The sequence below is a fragment of the Siniperca chuatsi genome, linkage group LG8 (genome assembly GCF_020085105.1).
Source record: "Siniperca chuatsi isolate FFG_IHB_CAS linkage group LG8, ASM2008510v1, whole genome shotgun sequence".
In the NCBI taxonomy this organism is placed as follows: domain Eukaryota; kingdom Metazoa; phylum Chordata; class Actinopteri; order Centrarchiformes; family Sinipercidae; genus Siniperca; species Siniperca chuatsi.
The window spans coordinates 18,281,575-18,309,030 of record NC_058049.1 but is presented as its reverse complement, the minus strand read 5'-3'; the positions used below and the strand labels follow the sequence as shown (position 1 = coordinate 18,309,030).

At 40.3% G+C, this 27,456-nt stretch overlaps 1 protein-coding gene and 1 long non-coding RNA gene across 2 annotated transcripts; one reads left to right on the top strand and one right to left on the bottom strand.

Annotated features, from left to right (window-relative positions):
- The first annotated feature begins 1,537 nt into the window (after window positions 1-1,537).
- Window positions 1,538-25,558, top strand: nr3c1 (nuclear receptor subfamily 3, group C, member 1 (glucocorticoid receptor)). Its single transcript, XM_044204820.1, has 9 exons — window positions 1,538-1,848; window positions 2,453-3,666; window positions 16,829-16,989; window positions 17,235-17,351; window positions 17,487-17,768; window positions 18,333-18,477; window positions 19,425-19,555; window positions 20,041-20,198; window positions 20,768-25,558. Exons 2-9 carry the CDS (start codon window positions 2,453-2,455, stop codon window positions 20,918-20,920), a joined length of 2,361 nt encoding a protein of 786 aa, XP_044060755.1. The 5' UTR covers window positions 1,538-1,848; the 3' UTR covers window positions 20,921-25,558.
- LOC122880071 lies at window positions 21,622-27,404 on the bottom strand. Its single transcript, XR_006378826.1, has 2 exons — window positions 26,661-27,404; window positions 21,622-25,875 (listed from the first exon to the last, which is right to left on the bottom strand). It is a non-coding gene; the product is annotated as an uncharacterized LOC122880071 (long non-coding RNA).
- Between the last annotated feature and the right edge of the window lie 52 nt (window positions 27,405-27,456).

Sequence of the window (27,456 nt, the reverse complement as noted above, 5' to 3'; positions counted from 1 at the left end):
ACTCTAACCTCCCTTCTATTTGAATAAAGACATTCTTTGCTTCATACTATCTTTAAAAATGCACATACAGATTGTTTCCTTCCAAACAGTAAGGTGAAAAGGTCACCGATCACAGCTTACTGATTAATAATCGTCCAATAGGGGTTTATTGTTTACTGATGCTGCCATTTCACTGACATTGAGTGTCCTCTTGAGCCCCTAGAGGCAGTACAATAAGTAGACCAACAGGGAACTTGTAGTCTCAGAAAATTAGTTATTCATTTTATTAAATATTTCTGGTAATCATTCATAACTCATTCGTAATTCATTCGTAACTTATTTTAGTCAGGAAATGATCATTTGCACAAAGTTTAATAAATTAAATAGCAGTAGCAAATGGATTGTTTCGAATAACAAGCATTTCTTTAAGTCAAGGGCAGTGTTAAACATCTCATATTATTGCATACATAGTTACAGCAATACTCCCAACGCCATTGTGTTGCATCCTGACTGAGACATCGCAGGCTACAGGCCAGCGTAGCAAGGCGTGAGTTGCTTCAGTTTACTGTAGGACAAAAAGACAAAAGTTCTAACCTACAAATAAACACTAGATAGAAGTGTGACCTAAGCTGTTCTTGCATCCACGTTTAGACCCAACAATCAATTGCATCAGATTTGAACGATCATCTTGTGATTTAATCATAATTTATTTGTCTTTTTGACGTGGCAGATCTATAGGTGACTTCTTTTGGTCTTTTTCACAGCTAGAAATAGAAACCACCTTCAGTTCCACTGCCCAGCCCACAGATCATCATCAGCACATTTTGGATAACTACAGTGTCCATTCATAATTTTCTCTCGCTGTCCTCTGCCTCAGATGTCTGTCTGCCTGCCTGCCTCTTTTTGTCAAAAGCTCCATTAACAGCTGCAAGACAGTGGAGCCCCCACGCCGGGCAGCTGAATGAACAATCATGTAAGAGGAGACAAATGCTGACGTTTTTGATGAGCACTATGTGTTCATGCACTAAGATAGCATTACAAAATTGCACTGGAATACATTTTTGCCAAGGAAATGTGAATATGTAGCATGTCGTACTGTAATTATTGCTTTGTATTCGGTTGATTAATTGTCCTCAGATTTTATTTAAAATCCTCAAAGAGAGTATTTGTATATATACACTGTATGTTGTTGGTCATTATTGCTTTTTATATACATGCATACATATACACTTATTTTTTCACCCACTTGTATGTACATAATAGTTCTATGTTTATTTTTGATCTTTTTTAAACTTTGTTGTCCTCGTTTTTAGCTGTATGTCTATTTCTATCTTCCTGTATATTGTTCTGTGTGTAAGTACATTGAGAGCAACTTAAAACCGGAGTCAAATTCCTTGTATGTGTACACAAACTTGACCAATAAAGCTGATACTACTTCTGAGAGTTTGAGCTTGAACTCCAGCACATAACAAGCTGCAGTTACCCGGCACGGCCAGCAGGTCGCGCTGCATGTTGGAAACGGGTCTGCCATGGGCCTGGCTTGCTCAGTTCTCCATTTTGTATGTTTTTCCTGGAGGTTAGCGCCTACTTTCCTAATGGCTAGCTGCGAATCACCGTAGCTCAGCCAGTTAAACGCAGTTTGCATGGCAGTGTACAGCTAGGTCGAACTGCAAGACTGAAAACTCATTAAACACACTCAGCTTGGCGTGTTTCAGTCGTTTTATCAAGCCATGTAGGTAGGATACGACGCGTGAAGAGTAACATTTACAAACATTGAGTCAGTGTTGCGTGTTGTTGACTGCCACTTTCAACCAAAACAATGTTGACAGACGACCTGTGGACACATACCTACGATCAGTCATTTCAAGGGTAAATATGAGCTTTTATTCAGATTTGACTTGATATAAATGTTAGCTGAAGACAAATACAGCAATGTAGAACATTTAACTATGTTGGCTAGCAGGCTAACATTACTGTCAACGACATTGGACCGAAATGCGGGCACGTAGCCACTTTAACTGTTAGCCACATTGCTACCTAGCATGCCAACAGTTAGCAGTGAGCTAAAATTAACATATCTTATATTTGGGTAGAGTTTACGGCTCTCTGTGTGTGATTTGTGTTTGAACCCGTGTTATGTATGTTTACTTTAGGTATAGTGTATAGTGGCTTTCAATGCGGTCATGTGAACACTTTGCTAATTGGAATAGCTAACTGCGTTAGCTTTCTTTAACTTTGTTAGCTGTCAAGGGCGCGCAGGGGGGCATGTTTGGCAACTTTCCCCAGTCTTATATTGACCTAACGTTCGCTACTAGCTTTCTGCATGTGCACAACCTGAAACCATTTTAAATGGCATCGCAATAAAGCGGCAATAGCTGTTCAGCACGTCTGATAACCCCCGTGTAGTGTGTGTGGTTGCTATTTAGCCCTGTCTGTTAACGCTCTCTGTCTGTTTCTCCCCCAAAACAAAAAGATGGATGAAGGAGGAGTGAAGAAGATAACATATAGAAGAGATGACCATTTAAGCAAATTGGTCTACACAGAAAGCCCTGAGGAGGGAGGTCTGTTGAAAGTGGCTCCTCACAGTGCCATGTCCGTCACCTCTGCCACCCCTGTCATTCTACCATCCAGCCCGTTGATGCAGCCAGGACAGGTGCCTAACGGCCTCAGCAATAGCCCCCTTCCAGAGGAGCTCACCTCCACCTCTATCACTGCCATTGTAGGCCCCTTGTTGGAAGACCCAGAGCCCAGGGGCCTGACCAAAGATCAGAGGCCTCAGCAGCAGTTTGTCCAGACACAGACTTCCACTACGTTTGGCCGTCAAACCTTGAGGGAAAATTTGGCCCAGTTGGAGGCCAGTATAGCAGACATTACACAGTCCTCCATGGATTCACTTATTGGAGGATCACATCCTAACTTCTTTCACATGAAAACAGAGGATTTCTCCATGGATAAAGGAGACCAGGACCCCATTGACCTCGATCGTGCCTTTGAGCACACTGGGAAAGATGTGGACGTGAACCAGAAATTGTTCAGTGACAACACTCTGGACCTGCTCCAAGACTTTGAGCTCACTGGGTCCCCCTCAGATATTTATTTAGGGGATGATGCCTTCCTGTCCTCTCTGGCAGACGAGTCTCTGCTTGGGGATGTTAGCTCAGACAGGGACATAAAGCCCTCCATGGTTGAGAGCATTAACGGCAGTGAGGCAGTCTCTGTGGCTCTCAATGGCAGCAATATGACAAGTCCAGATCAGTCCAGCCCTAGCATATCCACCACTACCTCCTTAACCCCTACAACCACTATGTCTACATTGGTGAAGAAAGAAAAAGATGCTGGCTTCATTCAGCTCTGCACCCAAGGTGTGATCAAACAGGAGAAGACGTCTGCAGGCCAGAGTCATTGCCAATTGAGTGGCACGTCCTCCACAGACATGTCCAACTCTAACCCCATCTCCATCTGTGGGGTCAGCACTTCAGGAGGACAAAGCTTCCACTTTGGAGTCAACCCCAGCAGCAATGAAACTCAGCAGCAGAACGATCAGAAGCCAGTGTCCAACCTGTATCTCCCATTAACGACCATTGGTGGGCCCTGGAACAGAGGCCAGGGTGTTGGGGACAACTTGGCAATGCACAGGCCCAGTGAGGCTTTCTCAAGTTCTCACTCTTACCCCACCAGCTTTGCCAGGTAAGAAATGTAGGCAGACCACTCGGCTGTGTGGTCTGACCTCACCTTTCCTTTTAGTCTTACTAACTTGAGCTTATATATTTATGTGGTGATCCCAGTTATGTCTTATTTTATCCTCCTTTGCATTACCAGACATCTGATGTTCTTTGCTCAAAGAGCAGACGTGCTAGTCCTCATCTTTGCAACAGAGCTGTGTCCTCCAGAATATTTGAAATAAGCCTGGTCACGAGCTTCATGCACACAAATTCTAAAATCCTTGTGCTGAAATTAGTAATTTTATCAATTAGTTGATCAGCAGAATATTAATTAATCAATGACAATTTGGGTAACCGATGCTGATATTTTCTGATATATATTTTCCCATAATACAGCTGCACAGTGCACATTTTGCCTGAAGAAGGCTTGTATTACAATTAGTAAAGCAATCCAATTTAGTTGACTTATGATAGGCAGCTGAAAAGCACTATATTAAGAAAAATATATCCTGCATCACAGCTTTTCTTGAATAGTTTTTGTATGTATTTTGTATCGAGTCCTTGCAGTGTTTTTTTTTGTTTGTTTGTTTGGGGGGTTTTTTACAGACAGGACAGACACGATCACTCTTAAAGTGATCACTATAAGTGGATGATTATTATAACCAAACCTTTTTGCAGATTACCATGTAATTGACATTTGTGTGTTTATTACATGTATATAAAGTAATGAAATGGATAGCTTCGCTATTTACTGAATTTTATTGACTGTTTCAAAATACAGTACAGCTGTTTCAAACGCTTTTCAAATTACTGTACAAATTTAATTATTGTGTATAGTTCAAATACACTATACAGTAATACATTACAGTACTTTATATAAAATATAGCTTACTGTAGTTCAAATTGTAATTAGTCTATAGCCTAAAACAGTATTGTGCTCTTTTTATCCAAAATGAACACTGTAAGCGTGCTGATGGATTACTATAAGCAAATTATTTACACAGCATTCACATAGGAATGATTTAGTCCCAAGCTTTTTGATCCATATAAGCGGTTGATCATTGTAACCGTGATCGCTATAAGCGGTTTCCACTGTAGTGTTTAGTATTCATGAATAGAGGAGTAATTTGGGCACAAGTTGGACAGCTTTATCCTCATCATGAACATAATACTGTTTAAAATCACCTGAGAAATGTCACTGAAATGTCAATCTGAAGAGGTTTTTGGCTCACTGATGCTTTCTAACAGGGTAGATATTAATTAAAACTGCTGGCTGCTGATTGTTTAATGCCGCTTTATGGTTCATATGTTTATTACCTTGTGTGTTAGGAAATGGTTTCAGTGTTGTAATTGTGGTGTCTTTGACAGCTCATGTAACCTGAGTGCAGTAAACAAAGGATAAGAGAGAGGGCTTCATATATCTGAGACCAACCTATTTAAAAATGTCTTGGTTAGCCCCTAATTTAAAGATATTACTTGGGCTTTAGTAACTTGTAATGGATTATTAATCAGTGCTGAAAATAATTGTTAGTTTTTCTGCGTTGTTTATAGTTCAACTGAGGCATGCTCTGTTATCTGGTTTCACAAATGAAATACTGGCGATTCTGGATAACCACTCTCACAAATCTGGTTTTCAGCTGGTGGCGTTGGTCCAGGATTTTCCAGTTTCACTCAGTCACATGCATCATCATCAGATAAAGCACAGGATATTTAATACATGATGAAGTTATTGATCCCTGTGGGAAAATCGGGACACTGCAGTAAACAAAGTAAAAGATATACTTTATAATGACTAGAATAGAAGAAAAAGATAGAAGTAGTAGAAAATGACACAGTTGTCAAATGCCGGAAGGAGTCATCTATACATTTGTGCTGAATTATTTGTAGGGCTCTGCATTTCTCACATGCTAAGTAGACTGGATTGACAGAGTACAGGAAATGGTAGAAATGTGTATGTGATATGAGATATGGATATTACAGTGCTGTAGTCAGTGTGAAGATTCACTTCCTTATTTAAATTAAAAGGCTAATTGGTGCACTTTGTTAGGGCACAGTGGGAAAACCTTTTATTTACACTATCATCTCAGTTGTAGTTCATATAAAGATTACAGATTTCATCAAGTGGCCTTGTGCACCTGAGCTGCACTGTCAGTTATATTATACAATAACTTCAGCACAATTAATATACAGCAATATTCAGTAAATGTAATATATTACTGATAGAAGCATCTATAGCTACCTGCTATTCTTTAAAGTCCTGTTTTATAGCCACAGTAAAACACATTGTGGGCTACAAACCTCTGTACCTACTGTATTTCTGACATTTATTTTTAAATCTCTTTATTGAACTTTTCCAACATGACTTTACTCACATTACATTACATGACGCAAATCAGAACACACAGCACCATAGCTTCTATAAAAAGAAAAAAGGTATATCTGATATAATGGGAGTGATATTTTTATCCATTTTTGTGATTGTGTCAGAATGGTAACTCTATTTTTCCCTCACAGTTGATGGATAAGGAGGTGGACATTTTATACGTCTTGATAAGCCTGAACAAAACTGCTCCTTGCAGGTTTGGTTTGCGGTGTTGGTTACCATGCCAATGGAGCTTCATATTAAAATCAAGCCATTGTCCTGAGACAAAAAATCCTGGTTTGACCCCTAAGTTAGTTAGTTAACCCACTTGCTTTGTGAGACAGGCTCATGAACTCTACAGGATGTGGCTGCAGCAATAAGCACCAAGATCTGGAGAAAGGATGTGCTGTTTAAAAAAAACAGGGGAATTCCACTTTTATCCAGACATTTAATTATTTTTCTCCCAGACTGGACAAGCCTGAGCATCAGTATGTGTGTTTATGGCATTTGCCAATTCCATTGTGTTTTCCTTCTAAACCAGATAGTTTTTATTATTTTTTTTTTTTTTATTCTTAGTATGTCTTTTACTTTTCAGTTTAACGGCATGTTGGCTCTGCTCAGCCTCTCATGGAAGTATCCACTCAATGGGGGTTCATAAGGTCGTTTTGGGCAGATCTCTTTGATCCTCCAGTTGCATTATGCCAAAAATAAACCTGAGATGTACGCTGTTTTCACTTGAAGCAGATCTGTCCCCAATTTGCAGCGGAGACAGTTAATTCAACAATAGGGATGAATGAATTGTGGCCTTTACAGAATGGTCAGGTTTGTACATTAAGAAGGAAATTCTGTAGTAGAGAAAAGTGAAAAGGCTTCTTGTTCCACTGATTTACTCACGTGATTTTGCTGAATCTTAATATCTGTGAGTATCAAGTCACAGTATTTGGACTCCACGCGGCCTCACAAAGTGTCTTTTGTACAGTTATTACTTTGCTGCCCTGTAGTTTTATGGGCTCAGCTGTGACCGTCTGATCCAGTCATGAAGTGGCTCTATAGAAATTCTTCAACAACAGTGGTGTGACAGAGTTGCACGTCTTAGAGGATGTTTTGTTTGCAGTCACGCCTGTCTGCTTCACAGTATCTGACAAGGAGTGATCATCTCAAAGATTGGCACGCAGAAGTGCATCATGTCAACAAGGGCACAGCTGTGACTGTGTTTTTATTGATTGTGCAAATGATGATTGGTACCATCTTCACGACAGACATGAGATGCACCTCATCTTCTTTCACATGTGGCTTTAATTGCCTTGTCTTTGTGTTCTTTAGAGGTGTGTATGTGTGCGTGTGTTTAAACAAAGGATTATGTTTGTGCATGTGATTTGAGCCCAGATAATTTTATGTGGGTATTAGCTTGTCTGTGTCTAAGTTTAGCATTTCTCTGTGTGTGTCTCTCTAGTGAGCAGGAGTTTGTTTTTGTGCAGAGCCTGTTCGCCTCAACCTGTGTGACATGGTGGCTTTACGGTAGTTGAATGCTGGGCTGTGGTGGCTCTGGTTGTCACGTGGTTGGCATCAGGTCTCCAGCTCCTCACGCAATGGTGCTGCTGCTGCTTCCTGCTGAGGCTCATGGCACGGAGTACCTGACCTGCCGTACCCCCACAGTTTGCTTCTTTCTTTCTTTTTTTTTTTTCTAAAACCAGTTCTCTCACCAGTGCTTTCCATAACATGTCTGTTTATTTGATGCATCACAGTTTTACAATCTGACTCAGTTTTACGATCTGACTCACAAACAACCGGTTCTCACACAATGAAGAATGCTTCACCTTGAGAAATGCGCCACTTGGTTCCTATTTTGGGAAATACACACCCTCATGGTATGACAACTGGTTTTGATGTGGCATGACCTGATTGAGTTGCACTGAAAGGAAATACCTGCAATGAATGGAGAACAAATGCAGAAACATTATTCCTCTGGTAGATAATCACAGCTCATTTAGTAGGCCTGTGTTATGTAACCTTTGTTTTTAGTGGTATTTTCTCCCTTGCCTATGATTGGTCCAGCCCGTAGAGGGGAGTTCAATATGTGGGTCAGATGTAATGACTTAGCCATATATCCTGCTGCTGACTTTAGCCTGTGCCCCATTTTGTTCCTTAGGGCTCTTTGACAAAATAAATGTTGTGGACCATATGATCTATAAAAACGTAATTTATAATGCACACTGTAGCAGGGCTCCAGGGTGCGACTAAACATTTTCATTGGTTGCGACTGAAAGTTTTTTTAATTTATTTTTTAAATTTTTTAAGTATAAAAATATTTTTTAACAAACACCAACTGGGTGTGCAGTAGAGATAGGTAACGAAACCCGGTAACCCGAAATGTATTTTCTGCAGCCTGTCTCTAAGAAACATGTCCTGTGCCGTGACAGGCGCATGGCCAGCAGAGCAGCCCCCCTCCCCGCGGCATTTCAGTGCTAGACAGTGGCAAACCGAAGCAGTAAGGAGTCAGAAATGATAATAAAATGAAACACTGCTTATAATATAGCCAAAGAAGAGCTGCCTTTTACTAAATGTAATTCCTTAAAAACATTTATCTGCACATTTTATTCCTGTTTACAACCATTTACATAATGTGTTAAGAAATTGCTAATCTGTATGGGAACTGACAAAAAAGGTAGCATTTAAAATGTGTTATTGGGTGCGCCTAAAGTCAGTTATGTGCTGGTGCACCTAAATGGAAAAAATTAGGTGCACCGTTAGGCCACCAATGTAAAAAGTTAGTCTGGAGCCCTGTGTAGGTTACTGGAATTTCTTGGAGACTTTTGACTCGATTGTGTGTAATGGAGAAACGTTTGCAGGAGTAATAAAACTGGCTCACTGAATAGAGCTGTTCTCACATCTCACATTCAGACAAACCAGTATTGTTCAGCATCTAGTGTTCTCTTTATGTGCATGTTTGTGAGTAATATATGGTTCAGGTTTTCACACAAATAGGTCATTCATTCAGGCTTTCACTGAAGTCATTTCAATGGAGATTCATAACTTTAGTTCAGTTTTTCTATTTATTAATCAGATGTAACCATTCATTCTCTGCTGAAAATTAACTAGAGCTGAAACTAAAGCTGCGATTTAAAAAATAAACAAACAAAAAAACAAAGGTTTTCGTTCCACCATCACAAGGCCGTGTATGACGATTGCATGGCTAAGAACCCGACTACCAGTGTGACAAGTAGGCCGACTACCACCTGGCAGGTATCACTGACCAAAATGTTCGAGAGCATAACTCCTTATGAACGAGATTCAAAACATCACTGTGAAATTACCCAGGCAATAGCAGAGTGCATAGCGAAAGATATGATGCAAGTGCAATCCACATGTTTACATATTACATATTTACAACAAAGCTTTGAGTTACCAAAATATGTTTAGAGTGGCAGAGCCATAGTCAGTGTGCACTTTAGTTTGTGTGATTTGTTAATGTAACTGACTGGAGATCAGTAAGACTAATTTATTTTTCATATATTAATTTTCACACCAGGTCTGTTGTTCTGCAGTGCTTTGCTGTTTTTCAGATTTTAGTCATAATGATTATATTATGTTTACACGGCTTGACGTTATCAATATTCTACTGTGATTGAAGGTGTTTACAATTCAATAGCTAAATAAAGATTCATATCAATTAATCTCATTTCACTATAATATGTAGGCCTGGCCTACATGAAAGAGCGGTTTATATGTTGACTGTATCCAATGTTGTGTTGGTTATACTATAGAATGATTTATTGCTTGTGTATAGTGAATAATACAGAAGATAAGTAACTTATCTTATAAAAATCACTTACTGAATATTGGTCTAAAAAATCACAATTTGATTATTTCCCCACATTGTTCAACGCTAGCTGAAACAAGTAGTTGATTAAATGATCAACAGAAAATTAATCAGCAGCTACTTTTATCAACTTTGCCTAGTTTTAGCTTTTTAAATGTGAGTATTTTCTGCTTTTCCTTATCTTATGTAATTGTAAACTGAATTTGGGTTTTAGACTGTTGATGGGACAAAACAAACAAATTTGATGAAATTGATGAAAAGAAATTGTGATTTTCTGACATTTTAAGGACCAAACAATTCATTGATTCAATGACAAAATAATGGGCAAATTAATCAATGATGAAAATGTTTGTTAGTTGCAGCCGTCATAGTAACTGACCGATAGACCGAGTTAAGCAGCAACTCTGGCTTGCTGGCTCGGAGCCCGCCGTGCATTCCGACCTGGGCTGAATGAAGCGGTGCCTGGGCAAGTTGAAGAGCACATACGACAGTGTCTTCACTAAGGTGGTAAAATTCCAAAGAATTTCACATGTGGGAATATTGAATCAACTTTGGAAAACTGCTATGACTCACTGCTGAGTAAAGGCCTTTTCACATTATGTATTAATGAACAGGTTCATTTTGCTGCTGCAATAATAATTATTATAATTCATAATTTGGTCTCCTCTTCACGTGTGCTACCGCGTCTCATTTTGTTTTGTTCATTTTGCGTTGTTTTTTTCATTCCTGGCGTTTCACGCTAGAAACGAGCCGAACCATGGTTCAATTTGATCCAGATTGAGACCACCTCTTTTTGTCGGACCAAGGTTCGGCTGTTTGGTCTGGACCGTAGTCCGGGTGAGGTCTCACACCTGTAATTTTGATTCTGATCAAACTGAAAAGTCAGAAAGTCTGGACCAAACGAGGTAGGTGTGAAAGTGCCCTAAAGCTTAGGAAGAAAACCACTTGAAAATAATATAGTTAAAGTTTCCTTACTTCTGTCACAGCAAATCTCATCATCTTGGTTTCCTCGAATCCTGCATAAGATAAACAACTTAACATACTTTAGATGCAATATTACATAACTATCTGTGTAAACTTCGTTGACAGTACTCTTGTTAATGCATTGTATTGATGAAATGTTGGCATGAATCCTTCCCTCAGGGACAGCTGCAGTGCCTGCAGGACTTTGTAACAACTTGTTGAATGTGTGAGTTTCTTCATGACAGGCTAAGCTCAGTAGTAGAGCTGGGTATTTATTCTGTCTCAGCTTATAATATAGAGCCTTAGCAAACCATTGCAGTTACCAGAGTGATAGGCCTTGATTGGGGGCCTACGACTGAAGTAAAAGTGGTGTCTGTAACAGCTGTCAGATGTATCAGCTGCACTTTGGTTCCTGGTTTGATACATGAGTAGTTTATGGTCTTAAGTCAATTTATATATAGCTATGTATTTATATAAAGCTTATATTTAGTGTATGAATAGTCTGAGCTCTCAGTTTTAATCTTAATCTTTGGTCATAATCGCTATTCAGTGCACAGTCTTGCTCTGGCACACCCCTCACCTCTCTTCCTCACACGCCCGTCCTCTGTCTCTCTTCGTATACTATTTTTGCTTCCTGCAACCATGGGCTGAGACCTTGACTGTCAGCAGAAGCTTTCAGCTGCTGTAAATCACCTTTTATGATTTTGCTCGTGTGTGTATTATGCATGAGTGTGTAGGTGTCTGCATCTGTGTGCATGTGGGTGTGTCATGAGTGCTGTGGCAGGCAGGCAGTCAGACCACAGAGCGCTGCCGTGAAGCTCTCACTCTCCTGACCTACTTTCCCTCCCGCCTGCCCACAGCTGGCGCAGAGTGAGCGCACCAGATCAAATGCCAGCCATTCCAGTCGCTTTCGCGTTATTACCGCATTCCCCTGTAACCACAGTTTTGATTTTTTTGTATTTAGTTTTTGTTGTGTTTTGACACTGAATAGGCTTATAGAAATACCCCATATTGAGGTTAAGAAGATATAGTTAAGTCTGTGTGTGCCTTTCTTCTTACTTTTGTGTATAGTTGTCAAGTCAGCAAAATCAAACTTTGGGAGTGGGTTCCTCCCACATCCTAGTTGGATCTACTAGGAGGTATTACGGTTATGCACACATTGGCAGCAGCAAGCCTCCAATACATTTTACAGGCCAGGAAGCCGCCTCCCACCTAAACACAGTCACTAACTCCTATTATGGAAACTAACATGGAAACTAAAATCCTTTGGGGTTATTTTTCTTGCACTCAGCCATGGGTTAGGTTTAGTCTTCTCCTCTTGTGTTTAAAGCCAAGCAGTAGCTGCTGCTCTGGGCTACAAAATGTAGCTGTTATTAAAATGGGTTTGTCAATACAGCTTAAAGGAGGAGACAATCGCTCCTTGCAGGCAGTGACATGTAAGAGTATCTGTATCTCTATGGCCTGTATTATGAACCAAAACAGTGGCCATAAAAACACTTGATGTCAATGTAAAACTGCTCCCAAGGATACTATAGCTCCACTGTATTAATTTTCTGTGGCAGCATGGCTTATATTTAGCGAACTAATGTCATGTACATTCTTTCGAGGGCACACGAGGCAGATATTTTAGAAAAGTCCAACCCAGTCTTTAGCCAATCAAACCAAGTCTGTCCACTCCCTCACAGAAGCTGTGTTGTTGCTGCATGCAAGAATGATTCAGAGTGTGCAGACCAGTTCCCCTTTCTATTTTGGTGGCTTTTACCTCGGGGGAAGGAGCACTTCCTGCTGCTCTTCCCTTCCTCTCCCCTTTTCACGCTCAGTTTTGATGAAGATGAGGAGATGTTTGTCCAGTGTTGATCCACATCAGTAGCAGTGATGATTATTATACAGAAATCAGGTTTTAAGCATGCAGCCACCCAGACAGATTTTTATTTATTTAGGAGGCCACATGTCAGCCAGAGACAACCAGTTGAACAAAATAATTGTTCGTATTTTCTTCCGAGCTGACTTGTTTGTAGTGGCTGGGCCTGAAGTAGATCAAGTAGGATGATGTAAACTAATATGTGGAGTAAATGTACAAGCACAAAATGATCTGTCACACCTCAAAAGAAATAGCTGGGCATTGCAGTGATATAGCTCAGCTGATCGTCTGAGTTGACAAAGAGGCTGAGGTATATAGAGCAGGGGCCTGCCAAGCTACTCATGACACTCACGGCTAAAAGGGGATGATTAATTGTTAAGTAGGGCACTGGGCCACCGGCATTACCGTAAGTACATGAAGTGGCTTGCATCATTTAAAACCCAGGCTGATTGATCACACTTCTACTGACTGGTTAACTTTCTCAGCACTGCTCTTGTTGAAGTCGAGGCCCATCTTGGGGTGTCTCTGCCTTTGTGCTGCGGCTGTGCTCTGGCCGATAGTAAACTCTGAGGGAATGCGAGAACTTCCTGTCGATGGCGAGCACTCTCTTCAACAGATGGTTTCAGAAAGAGGAAATTCGGTCTCCCCACAGTGCCATGCAGCATTGATTGGTTTGTCTGACAATCCACAAAAACAGATTTGTAACTTCTCTTCTCTTATAGTTAAATGTCATCAACTGATTCCAAATAGAGTTTTGAGAAAATCCTGAAAAGCATTGACTTCAGGCTTACTTTGTTGTTGGAAACATATAGCGGCTGCAGTAATTGGCTTTGACCCAGTAGCTTAAATCCTTTTGGTAAAGCTGTCCTGCTGACACCATCCCAGTGGACCAGTGAAGGACAAACTGGTTACCCTTCCACACCCTCTGACATCATCATCATCATCATCATCATCATCATCGCTCTGGACTCATAAGCCTCCTCCGTCCGCCCTGTTGGTCACCACACCCTCCTTTTGGGACGTGAGGGGATTTTGTTTGTGTGTGTGTGTGCGTGCTCTCTTACCAGTGTGCTAAGGAAACCCCGCATAAATCTGTGTGTGAGACAGATGGCATACTGGTTACATCATCTAGGCAGCACAGCTTTTGTGTGAATTGTATTTATCATATGACCCTTCATCCAGGCTACTGCTGTTTGTATTTACTCCAGTATTTACTATGATTGACTGGCGACCTGTCCTCGGTGCACCTCTCACCCAATGTCAGCTGGGATCGGTTTCAGCCCCCCACGACCCTTCAGATGATCCAAGTGATTCGACCGACAAAATTCGATTCGGGCAGCTTCCCGACGATTAGGGGGCAGCCCTAGTCTGCACTAACTCCTGGCTCTAAATCTGGCTCTTTAGCTGCTAAATGATTCACTATGTTTACCAGCTAGTTGTTAACTTTCTCTGTCTGCTGTTTTGTGTTGGGTGGTCATGTACAGTGGGTTTTTAGAGCTTTTTTGCTGTAAACAGCTGCCGGCTGTTGCTGCAGAAAACGCTGATGAGATCTGTGAGACAGACCAAATTATAAAGTTATGGGCTGTAAAACCAAAACAGTGCGCTGAAAGATGCTAAAACTGCACAGTCAGGCGATTTTACTATTGGATTATCACTAATTAGCAACCTCTTTCACACACACAGCCATTTGATTCATTATTAATATAAAAATAATGATTATTGCAGCTTTAAGTCCAGTAGGTTGTTGAGTGTCCCACTGGAATACTAATACTTCAATACTCAATAAGGTTTAATATTACTTTATGGCACTACCCATAAAGTAATATAGCAGTAAAAATGCTTTTAAACTTCTTTCTTACTTGTTTCATTAATCATACATACCATGGTGCAACTTTATTTATGAATTTTAGATTTCTTGGTGAACATTTTCATTATTTATGATTCTGTGGCGAATTGATCCTAACAAAACTGTTGCAGGACCAAAGACGACACTGGTGGAAGTCCAAGAACAAAACTTAAAAAGGCAGTTCATGCTCGAAAACCCTCCAATGTGGCTGAATTATTACAATTCTGCAAAGATGAGTGGGCCAAAATTCCTCCACAGCGCTGTAAAAGACTCATTGCAAGTTATCGCAAACGCTTGATCGCAGTTGTTGCTGCTAAGGGTGGCCCAACCAGTTATTAGGTTAAGGGGGCAATCACTATTTCACACAGGGCCATGTAGGTTTGGATTTTGTTTTCCCTTAATAACAACCTTCATTTAAAAACTGCTTTTTGTGTTTACTTGTCTTATCTTTGACTAATATTTAAATTTGTTTGATGATCTAAAACATTTAAGTGTGACAAACAAAAAATATGAAATCAGGAAGGGGGCAAACACATTTTCACACCACTGTATAAATATTTCTAATGTTAATTTTGATCAGGTTGTCCATTTCAAACAATGATAAATTGTGCACACAATATGGGGTGTGATTTTGTTTATTGCTTCTGTATGAAACATCTTGGCTGTATCTACCAAACTGAACCAACTCTCACAGCTGGACCAGGAGGGTGCTGTTCAGTGAGCACCCCACTTTGTGGTGTAATCAAAAGATTTGAAGGTAAACACTCCGCGGTTTGAATTTCAGCTGTACGAAACAATGCAGAGTGCAGTCAAAGACACTCAGGAAATAAAAGCCCACAAACTATCAGCACACAGTTGTATTGAAGAGGTACATGGACTTATTGACCACAGTGTGTTTTCATTGGTGCTCAGAAAGCTCTCAGCCCTATCATGGCTAGACAGTCTCCTCTGAGGTCTCTCCCTGATGGGTTTGTTTTATCCGGCTGCTGAATGCTTCTGGGCTTGATGCTTTGATGTTTCACTCAGGTTTTCCCATCCTGCTACGCCCACTGACTGCTGGGCCCTGGCCTGCTTTCATGCTAATACCCTCATGTTGTATAACTAAGAGTGCACTTGGCTCCCTGGCTCAAATCTGCATAAGTGTGTTAGTGTGCAGTGACAGTTCAGAGCAGCTCTATTCAAATAAAGTTTGTTTTCATTGCGGTGGCAGACTTATGAACACACGGACAGACAGACACAGTTGTTGCACGTCTCAGGCCCAATGTCCTCTCAGTATGGTGGGCGTTGTTGTTGCTGTGGCCACTGGGTTAGAAAGGGGGTGTGGACCTCTGGCACATGGATGCTGCAAAGTCTGACGTCCTCTAGTGGTAGTTTTGAAAAAGTGCATCTCTAACCACTGTTGACTGGGTCTGGAAACGTTTGTGGTTCACTCAAAGGAAGAATGGCTGTTTTATGACAACCACTGCATTTGGGATGTGACCACACATCTTCAGATAATTTAGGCCTTAAAGGCCCAAACGGGCACAATGGACTCACTTTTCTTCACTCTTGATGATGGGAAGGAACAAATGCAAAGTTGAGAAAAAAACAAGCACAAGGAACACATTGACTCTGATGGGAGTATATGTATGTGTAGTCTATCTGTGTTAGTTGGTTTATTTAAAGTTTTAGTGCAGAGTTGTAAATATGAACTACAGCTGAACTCTCAAACCTGAGAGGATGCTTTCAGGAGTAGAGGTAGGCAGTATAAATGGCAGACTGTAGACATACAGTATTTGTCTTATGGATTTGGCTAAAATGTCTCTGCAGCCTTTTTGTGAAAATCATTTTAATGCAACACTTTCCACAGACAAGTCAAGATTATTGTCAATGTTTTGTCTTTGTTGGTAAAATGTACAGTATGTTTTTATGGTTAAAGGTGCCCTGTGGAATTTTCTTGTAAACAAAAGTAATGTTTACATTCAGTGTTAAACACCAAAACACATTGTGTGTATCCTTGAGGTCTAACAAACATGATGAATGCTTTTCCTTCCTCATAAAACACTTACAAAGCAGATTTTTCCTAAAAGCTTGAAATCCGTATGGTTTACATCCATGTTTACTAGCAAGCAGTTTTCTTCTTTTCTGCCTTTGCTGGCGCATTGCTGCATATCTTGGCATTACCACCACCTGTAGATCAGTGCAATAGTATGCACAAGACAAACAAAATGGGGACCTACTCATAGAAAAACAGCTCCATAGCGCTACAAGAGGTCAAAAAGTCCATAGGGAACCTTTTAAGAGAGACCGAACACCCCTGACATTTCTCTGCTCTTTCTCCACCCTCTTCCTCCAGTGCTATCTCCAGACAGGAAGGTGTCACCGCTACATCCTCGGCACAGGGAAAGAGTGGGACTCATAAAATCTGCCTGGTGTGCTCTGACGAGGCTTCAGGCTGCCACTACGGCGTTCTCACCTGTGGCAGCTGCAAGGTCTTCTTTAAGAGAGCAGTGGAAGGTACAAAGCTATAAGACATCATTATTTCCTCACTGATTGTATTCATCGCCTGTGATAGTCATTCATCACTAATCTGTGTCACTTAAGTTTGCTCAAATGCTGGAGGCATTATGATTTTAAGTTGGAGGCACGATCATTACAAAGTAAAGGACTGTGATACAGCTAATTAGTTTTTTTCCCTGGAGTGTTTTGCCACAGCAATGAAGGTAAATTACAGATTAATCTTCCTCTTCTGTGCACTTCAGGGCAGCATAATTACCTGTGTGCTGGGAGGAACGACTGCATAATAGACAAGATCAGGAGGAAGAACTGCCCGGCCTGCCGCTTCCGCAAGTGTCTAATGGCAGGCATGAACCTGGAAGGTACATATTAACCACACAGATAATGGAAAACTGTTTTTCCTTGAATTGGTTTAGTTGCTCCTGTCTCCTCCTCACCCTTTGTCTATATTTCACTTAACTCTTCCTGCATGTTCATCCCTGTTTTATCTTCTGCAGCGCGCAAAACCAAGAAGTTGAACCGCTTAAAAGGCGTCCAGCCGAGCAACCCGCCCGAGCTGACTCCTTCTCCGCCACTTGAGGCTCGATCCCTTGTACCCAAGTGCATGCCTCAACTCGTTCCCACCATGCTGTCCCTGCTGAAGGCCATCGAGCCAGACACCATCTACGCCGGCTACGACAGCACCCTGCCTGACACCTCCACCCGCCTCATGACCACCCTCAACAGGCTGGGTGGCCGACAGGTCATCTCTGCTGTCAAGTGGGCCAAGGCTCTGCCAGGTTAGTAGTGTAAATTCGTCCTTTGCAGTCGGTGTAGACTTTGTATGGTGAGATGAATGTAGTTTATATTGGTGAGTTTGCAAAGTGAAGGATGTGACACATTGAGGTTAATCTACAGCTGCAACAAGTTTCAAAAGAAAAGTGTCCATTATTTTTTACTAGTTATTTTTTGTCGTAACATTCAACACAGATATGCCATATTGCCATTGGTCTTCTCTTTCTGTAATGCCATGTATCTCGATCTGCTCCATCTGGGGCTAAGATGACGCAGACGCACATTTGGAGTGAAATCTGATTAAGGTGCTCACTTGGACAAATAAGTTAAAAGAATTGGGTAAAATGTGGTTGTGTCAACCAGAATCTGCTTCTACAAAATGTATGTGATATTTTTTGTTACATAGTATCACCTGCTTAAGATTACATTTTTACTGGACATCTAAATTATTTACTGTATTTTTATTTGGTTACTCTTTGACTCTCATTGTCACTTTCACCACCAGACCCTCTCGTACATTGTGACTGTATTGGAAGTCGGTAGAAGTTTTTCCATGTCCTTCCCCTCAGGTTTCAGGAACTTGCACCTGGATGACCAGATGACTCTGCTGCAGTGCTCCTGGCTCTTCCTCATGTCTTTCGGTCTGGGCTGGAGGTCTTACCAGCAGTGCAATGGCAACATGCTCTGCTTTGCACCAGACCTCGTCATCAACGAGTATGTATCAATCCATTTTCAGTCTATATATACGTCTAACCCTTGTTATTTAATTTGTTAACAAAAGTAGTACTACACTAATGTGTCAGTATTTTGTGTTTTAGGATTATTAACTACATACATCTGTTTGTTTATGCATATCAGTGCAGCTCTCTGCTCTGCGCTGTGTGTGTGTGTCATATCTCCTGAGAATCAAACAGCGTCTGTCAGCTGTCATCAGTAATCAGTGTTTCATCCTTCTTATAGACTCTGTTTGTAAACAGCGCTCTGAGTGTAGCGAGCAGTCGGCACAGCTACCGTGCTTAGGGCTGGAATAGGCCTTTTGCTTCATAATCACAAGCTGAAAGTTAATCTGATCATAATTAATATCTGATGATGTTATGTTCTCTATTTGTCAGTCAGCCTCCAAACAAAATTAAACTACAGTCTGTTTTTTTTTTTTTTTTTTTTTAGCTTGTTGCATTTGATTATGGCAGCCTTGAACCAATCTTTCTCAGTTTGATAGTATTCGACAATTTCACTTTTAAGGTGGTTTCATAAATAATTGCCAAGAATCTGGCCCTGGTGTTTTAATTAATTTTCTGTTTACTCTGACTCTAATTAAGGAATGAAAAAGCAACTCCTAAGCGCAACTCAAGAGTTTTTGCACAAGTTTGTCCCCACTTTTCACCCACAGTGTCATCACTGAGATGACACTCATCTGAAATATGCATTCTCAACCTTCTACTCTAACAAACTAATAGACTGAATCTCATGTCTGGAAGAATGATTTAAAATAGGATCCACAAATTGTTAGCTGCAAGACCTTGAACATTTAATCTGCAGAGATATTACGGGGAGCTGCTTCATCTCCCTGACTGAGACTGCACAAGCAGCCCCATAAATCACCTATGACTAAAGGAGAAACAAGAATGTGCTGTTTAACCATTTCTGCCTAATTCCACCAGGGAGCGGATGAAGCTGCCCTACATGACCGACCAGTGTGAGCAGATGCTGAAGATTTCCAGCGAGTTTGTCCGGCTGCAGGTTTCCCACGACGAGTATTTGTGCATGAAGGTCCTGCTGTTGCTCAGCACAGGTCAGACAGCTGACCCACCCCGCGCACCTTCTTCCACCATCACATGTCCAACGTGGTGCTGTGCAATCATTACAGAAGCCATTACTCCAATCCAATACTGTCCACAGATGCTGAGAGATAATGTTGATGTATGCACAGGACAAAACATAACATCACAGCACTTTCCCAACTCATTAACTTAAACACAGCTTATAGTCGACACAGCCCTCATCGAGGTGTGCTGGCAGGTGTGTGTCCTGCAAGTGCTTTGTGCTGCTAAATATTATTGGGAGTGCATCCTGAAAATGACCTAATGTATATTAATCAGTTTTAGCCCTTCACAGCATGGACATGATCATTTAAAATGTAAACAACGTCCATCCTCCTTTTGCAATTTAAAGCTGGAAGTTTTATGTGTGTGTATTGGCACGAACAACTCCTCTGGTACAGTACATTATCCTTATCTCTGTCCCAGAGGCTGACCTTTAGTTTCCCCTCTCCCACAGTGCCAAAGGACGGCTTGAAGAGCCAGGCGGTGTTCGACGATATTCGGATGTCGTACATTAAGGAGCTGGGGAAAGCCATCGTGAAGCGCGAAGAGAACTCCAGCCAGAACTGGCAGCGTTTCTATCAGCTCACCAAGCTGCTCGACTCCATGCACGAGGTAAAGAGATCCAGCACACAGAGACAAATACATCCTCCTACATCAGCATTGCTCGTTATCATATCATAATAATAATAAGCTATCAAAGCTATCAAAGAAATTATTCCTTTGGTAAAATAATAGGGAATGACTTACACCTGCTCCTGTGGAGGTGTGCATTTTAAGTTACATCTTAACTTTACGTTGCAACTAACTTATATGGTGTAGCCCAGTAAGTAACAGTAATAAACTCCCACTCTTGATCACAGACATTACACACTAAGATAAGTTTGAACTTACACATCGCAGGTTTCCATGTTGTATTATTATCCACTTTCACATTGACCTCAATAATTTAAAACATGTTTGCATAGCCCAATGGGATCCTTTGCATATATGATGGAATTTATGAAAGGTTCTAAATGATGGTTGTAGTTGAAAAGTATGTACCATCTCACTAGCAGTACATCAGTTATATCACATTCTAACAAAAGGTTTAACAGTATCAAGATAGATTTTTCATTTAACATTGAATGAGTGTGTTTTTATGTAAATTGTCCACTAATACGCTCTCCTCTGTGTGTCTGCAGATGGTCGGTGGACTGCTCAGCTTCTGCTTCTACACCTTTGTGAATAAATCTCTGAGTGTGGAGTTCCCGGAGATGTTGGCAGAGATCATCAGCAACCAGTTACCAAAATTCAAGGCCGGGAGCGTCAAACCTCTCCTCTTCCACCAGAGATGACTTTGCCCGTAACAGACACAATGCCTTAAAATTCCACCATATCATCACCCCCCCCACACACACACACACACACACACACACACACACACACACACACAACACCCCGCCCACCCCCACCCCCACCCTGAGGAGCGACGATAAAAGGACCCGAGGATCCGAGGCGAGGAGTGACTGATGTTTTTGGGAACAAGTATGCAACTTTGTGTAGTGGCTTACGGGTCTGGAGGGAGAGAGCGGAGAGACTAGAGATGTTAGTGTAGAAACCAGACAGCTAGGGCAGAGGTTTCGTTTTGTTGAGAAGTATTGTACAAGTAGGAAGTGTTTGTAAGATAAAAGATAATCACAAAGACAAGTAGGCTAACCATCCATGTTGTCTCAGGTTTCTTACCTTCAAATACAGAACGATACCTAAAATAGATAAAACAAATATCTATGTACAGGTTCTGATAGTATTTTCTACATTTTCAAATTGTAACAGTTTATACAATTTTCCAGGTCGTCGTTACCTGGGAAGGTAACAAAGCTTAATTAATAACATGCTCTTAAGTAGGCTTTTAGACTGTATGTTCCTGTTTAAGTTTTTATAGGAGGTTGTAACAAAATGTTTATCAGTCACATGGGAAAAAAACTGTTTTGCAGTCATTTAAAAAGCATATTTCATTGCTTTAATTGATACTTTGGACGTTTGAACAATTCTGTTGGATTGTTGATCGACGTGCACCATTCAAAGGATGATTTCTCCCACAAGCCGACCTCTTCCAGGTTTACACACATCTGTTATAAAAGGGAAAAAAATATGTGCCTTTTTAGCTTCAAATATCATCTTAGCCATTTCTTCCGACCTGTCCAAGGCATGCTTCTCTTTAACCCATCGTGGTCTACCTTCATCATACGTTGATTGTACTTTTTATGTTACATGCAGTTGCAAGTCTTCCTTTTTTTTCAATGGCTTTAGAAGTGGCAGCTGAGTCCATTCTCCGTGTGTAGAAATGATCCTTATCATTACGAAAGAATATTCAAAGCCCGCACACTCAACTCCTCCAAGTGCGATTCGAGTACTTTGTACCCTGCTAAAGGCTTTAAAAGACTGAAGAAAGACTGTTATGCTGTGCCAGTCTTTAATATAGGACTTTAGATGGAAGTTAACCTTTTCTGTTAGGAAATAGTCCAATGTTTATTTTAGCCCCCACTCCTGCCCCAATAGTCTAATAATGGAATGTGATAGATACCTGCGTCTACCAATCAGAGAAGATGGGGCATATTTTATTGTGTTTGCAAGATTGTCATTTTTAATTAATCAGGAAAACTAATTTGTAAGTTCTAACATGGCTCAAACTGGTTGGAAGATAATAGCCCTTAATTTATTTTTAGTCTGTTTTGTAAAACCGACAAACAGGCAGTCATGATTCTGCCACTGATGATCCTTCTTTGACAGTAAATCCATGCTCTCAATTAGCATCTAATTTGCATGATTAATTATTGAAAGCCTTTGCATTTTTGCTTTGCTGTATTTGTTAAAGGAATAGTTTAATATTTTGGGAAACATGCTTTCTTGCCGAGAGTTAGATGAAGAAGATTGATACCACTCGCATGTCTGTATGCTAAATATGTAGCTGGAGTCAGTAGCCAGTTAGCTTAGCTTAGCATAAAGACTGGAAACTGGGGGTAAAAAGCTAGCCTGGCTCATGCTAAAGGTAACACAACCTGCTTACTATCACCTCTGCAGCTCAGCAATACACATATCTTGTTTGTTTAATGAACACAAAAACTTTAGAACAACAATTCTGTGTTTTACGGGGATCATGTGTCTGACTATTTCGTAGCCAGGACCAGTTGCCAGGCAACCAGCGGAGACTCCAGGAAGTTACTGGTCCCTTAACGCTAAGCTAACTGGCTTCTGGTTGTAGCCTCATATTTAGCGTACAGACGTGAGAGTGGCATCAGTTTTCTCATCTAACTCAACAAGAAAGTAAAGAAGAGGATTTCTCAAAATGGCAAAGTATTCCTTTTAAAATGAACGGTTTGTATGATAGACAGCTTGTGTATACAGCACTTTGGATCAGGCATTGGCAGATTCATCACCCTTTAAACCTCCCACAGCTGCTGAAAACCTTTGACCCCTTCTGTTTAACCCTTCTGCTCCTCAGAGGGAAAACCAGAAAATATGATCCAGTTGCACCAAAATCTGTGAATAAAATTGTGTTTTTGTACAGTAATCAGTGAGGCCCGGCCCTCAAACACTCCGCTCTGGCGGCGTCTTATCATTTTTCCAACCTAATTCTTGTCTCATTTGTGGTCTGATAAACAGTAAATTCATCAAATTCAGGTTAAAAACAACAACGCATTTGGTTTTTGCAAACGGAAATGATGTAGAGCGCGGAAGTGCGATACGGTCAGTGGTCACTCAAGACGCATTATAATGCCAGGTGTGAACTGCCATACTTGGAGCTGTCCATTTGTGATCGGGTCACTCAAGATGCATGTTAATCCCAGGTGTAAACCGGGCCTATGTGGCTTTAGTACATTTGCATGTTTGTTTGTCTGTTAGGTGGTCAAGCCCCAATGTTTGAAAGCACTGTCGACTCAGAGTCACAGTGAAAGTGCAGCGTCACTGACTGGGGAGGCAGGAAAAATCAATCCTTTATTCTCTGGGAACTATTTCAGTGCCAAACTCCCATTTTGTCTGTTTTCAGTGATGCTGAAAGCGGGTCAGTGTTTGTATCAGAAGAGGAAACAAGTCTCAGTATTTAAGCGTATAAATGTATACAAATAGATTTTAAAAAAGGTCCTGAATTGTCTGCGCTTCAGTCCACTGGATTGAGATCATTGGGTGATAACTGAGCTGTATTTGCAACACTCACAAAAGTGTTGTGTGTTTGATCACACAGAATAATGTAGGTCTGTCAGTGTCCCTTTATCTGTGTTGTGTGTAAGTGGGAATTTGAAATGTGCTGCAACATTTTCATGTGCTTAGTTTGTTCATCAGTGTGTTTCATGACCCTGACATGTTTGTGTTTAAAGCACAAAATAATCCAGGTTTTTGACATGAATGTGAAACTTAAAGAGGAATTAATTTAGTTTAAAAGAAATGCTCCTGACGAGGTGATGTCCTGCCAGTTTAAAATAACTGGAGAAATATGTCAAGCGACTACAAAGGCCTCACAGGTGCATTTAATATGGAAAATGTCAAATTGTTCTGCTGTTGGTCTGTTGCTAAACTATCCCAACAAATATAAAAGCACTAATTATACATCTTGAACCGTGCTCAGGTTGTTCAAATTTGATGTCTGATTCACACAGTATGTGGTCCATGTTTAGTCGTTTGTGTCCTGACTTGAAGAACCAAAAGCATTAAGTTTGGATTCCCAAAATGTGTCTGCTTCTGTGATTTATGGTGTTTAGTTTTTTGTTAGGAAAAAAAGTTCACTTGACAGATTAGGAAAGTTTCAGGAATGTGCTGCCACGGTCGTCATTCATAACCAGGCTCAGAAAAAGGATACTTTATTTTTCTTTCTGAGGTTTATTCAGAATAGTTTAAAACCACCTTCATTAACTGCATAGTGGTTACTCATGGGTTACTTTCACATTCAGTGTATCCAAATCGCTGCTGCTGCTGCTGCTGCTGTTCATTTAAACAGGTATAGGTATACACACACACATATATATATATTATATATAATATATATAAAATTGCACACTTGCCTCTTGCTCAAAAATGTATCCTAGCTTACGTTCTTGTACATTTTTGAGGACAACTGAATATGCAATAGAAACGACAGATAATCTATCACCATCACATAAGATGTGGTTCCTTTTTTTTTTTTTCCGTTCCAGTATAAGCTATTTGCATACAGGAGATTCACATTTAACTTTATCTCTGCAGGCCAGATTTTCAGGAAAAGATACACTTAGTCAGTAATAGTCTACCAAGACTGCACAAAAAAAGCCTATTTTTTTGTTTGACTACAAGGTGACCAAAGCAAGTACAGACAAATTCAACGTATGTCAGTGTAAACTAAGTAGCTCCTACAAGACAAATGTACAGTTCGTTTGTTTTGGTTTCGTTGTTTGGTTTTTTAAACACTTTTTTTCAAATTGTGTAATACTGTGAATAGGATAAGAGTCAGTCTTTTTCACACACGACCTGTTTGTGAAAGTAATCAACCAGCTTGAATCTAAAAAGATTTGCACTACCCAAATATTGTTTGAAAATCTATTTTGTATAAAACATATGCAGACATTAACTTTTGAGAATTATCAAGGGCAGATCATATTTCACTGGTATACGCTTTCTCAAAAAAAAAACATTAGTTTTGCTCAAATTTTTTTGAATATGTACATATAATCCATTGTAAAGAAAATGTGGTGTATTTGTCTCCAAATAATAGTTTTTCTATACCCACCCTCTGTATTATTTCTCCTCTGTAGTGTGACTCCTGTTGATCTTATTCTCTATTGATTAAAGGTCGCACTGTATGTCTTTGTGTGGTACTTCTCAAAACAAGGAACTGTATGCTCATGTTTGCCTTGGTAGTAACTCGATTATTCTGAACAATGGAAACGGAAAGCTCGTGTGAGACACTTTTCATGATCACACCAAGCACTTGTTCATCAAATAAATGCGCTTTTCCATTCTGACACCTGGTTTATTGACTGTTGAAGTTTGCTGAACTTCTCAACCTTTATGTGTGGAGAGTTTGTGTTCAAGCTTCTTGTTGTCATGACTTTTTAAATGATCATGTTTAGTGCAAGTATAGTTAAAATGGCACGAATGAGGATCAGGCAGCAGAGCATTCAAACACTGGACCCTGATTAGCTGATAGCAGCAGCTCCTCTAATTCAAATGAACAAAGACTAGTTTTGACCTTAGTGGGTCTTCATCAGGGTTCAAATGAAGTACACCTGCTGAGAGGGGTCACGTGATGATGAGGAGAGCCAATCAGAACCAAGTCCAGCTGTAAAGTAGCAATACCAGTGTAGAAATTCTCTGTAAGTAAAAGTCCTGCATTAAAGATTTTACTTCAGTAAAAGTACAAGAGTATCAGCATCATGATATACTTAACGTACCGAATGTAAAAGTGCTCATTATGTGCAATGTCCCAGTTCAGTGTAATATATATTATTGTATTAAATTTATTGATGCATTAATGTGTTCATCACTTTAATGATGCGGCTCATAAAGGTGGAGCTAAATTTCATTTTACAGCTGGGTAGCTTGTTGTGACTTTTCCCCAGGATCAATAGAGTTGTATCTTAACCTATGATAACACATTAAAGTGAAGTAAAAATTACAATATTTCCCTCTAAAATGTAGTTGAGTAGAAGTATAAAGTAGCACAAAATGGAAATATACTCATGTTCAAGTGCCTCAAAATTGTGCTTGAGTCACTTTTTACCACAGAAATAAATGGACATTAATAAACTCAGCCTACATTAAACCATTGTTAAACCAAAGTTACATCATAACAATGTTTTTGTTAAACATCTTTGGTAATGTAGACGTGATGGGGGGAAAAGTCAGAATCAACCACTTTCTGACAAAGTCTCATAAATGAATAAATGAAAGGTCAGCGTGGCTTCACAAAGGTAACATATCTCCCTGTTTTCTGAACTTGTGGAGGAGCTGTTTAAAGTGTGAGTTCACCTAAATCACATAGAAAGTGTTTATTTGCAGCTGATGAAATGGTTTTAGTTTTACTTCCAAACATTTGAAAGTGTGTTTTCTCAATCAGATTCTTACTGTGAATGGTGGGTCCTCCACGAGCACACTGTTTTCTGCCAAAGTTATAGCCGTTTTGGTTCGTTCACGTGAGAGATTTCAGGATTTGGGTTTTGTTTTCTTCCCCTGTGCTCTTCTCACTGATTTGCAGTAGGCGGGGCTAAGGTGCGGGAAATGTGACGTCACGTACCTCCGTGCACCAATCATGATTTAGCATTAGAATCTGATGCCAGTTGGTCGGTTGCTTGGTCACTGTCAATCAAATCTGATCGAACCACACCTACACAGCCCTGACGAGTTTCTTCACCTTGTTGCTTATTAACTCGTGAATACTTATTGTTAATGAGAAGCCAAGTTTTCAAGGACTTTAATCCACTACTAAAGCTTCTACTGCCACCTCAATATACTGTGCTGCAGGTAAAGGGAATGTAGTTTCCTAGTGCTCAAAGAAAGCATCCCGAAATTACAATGAAAAACTCCCCAGCAATTTCTCTCGCCAGAAACAAGGTCTCTCTTTCGTCGTTTAGTTTCAAATTGTTCCTAATTAAAGCTTTTGTGGCCGGACATTTGAACATCTGGCGTCAACACCATTATCCAGGGTTTGCATCCCATCTCGAGTCCCATCACTGACTTAATTATTATTTTACCAACTTTCTCTTATCTTAACCTAAACCGTGTCTTAACCACTCTGTCGTTACCACCTAGGACATTAGGAATAAATGACTAAAATTGTAATTGTAATATTCATGATCAAAGCTACAGGCCTGGCCTGTTCTCCTACTTATTGCTTCTAGTGTTGTTTTTCCTTGTGATGAAT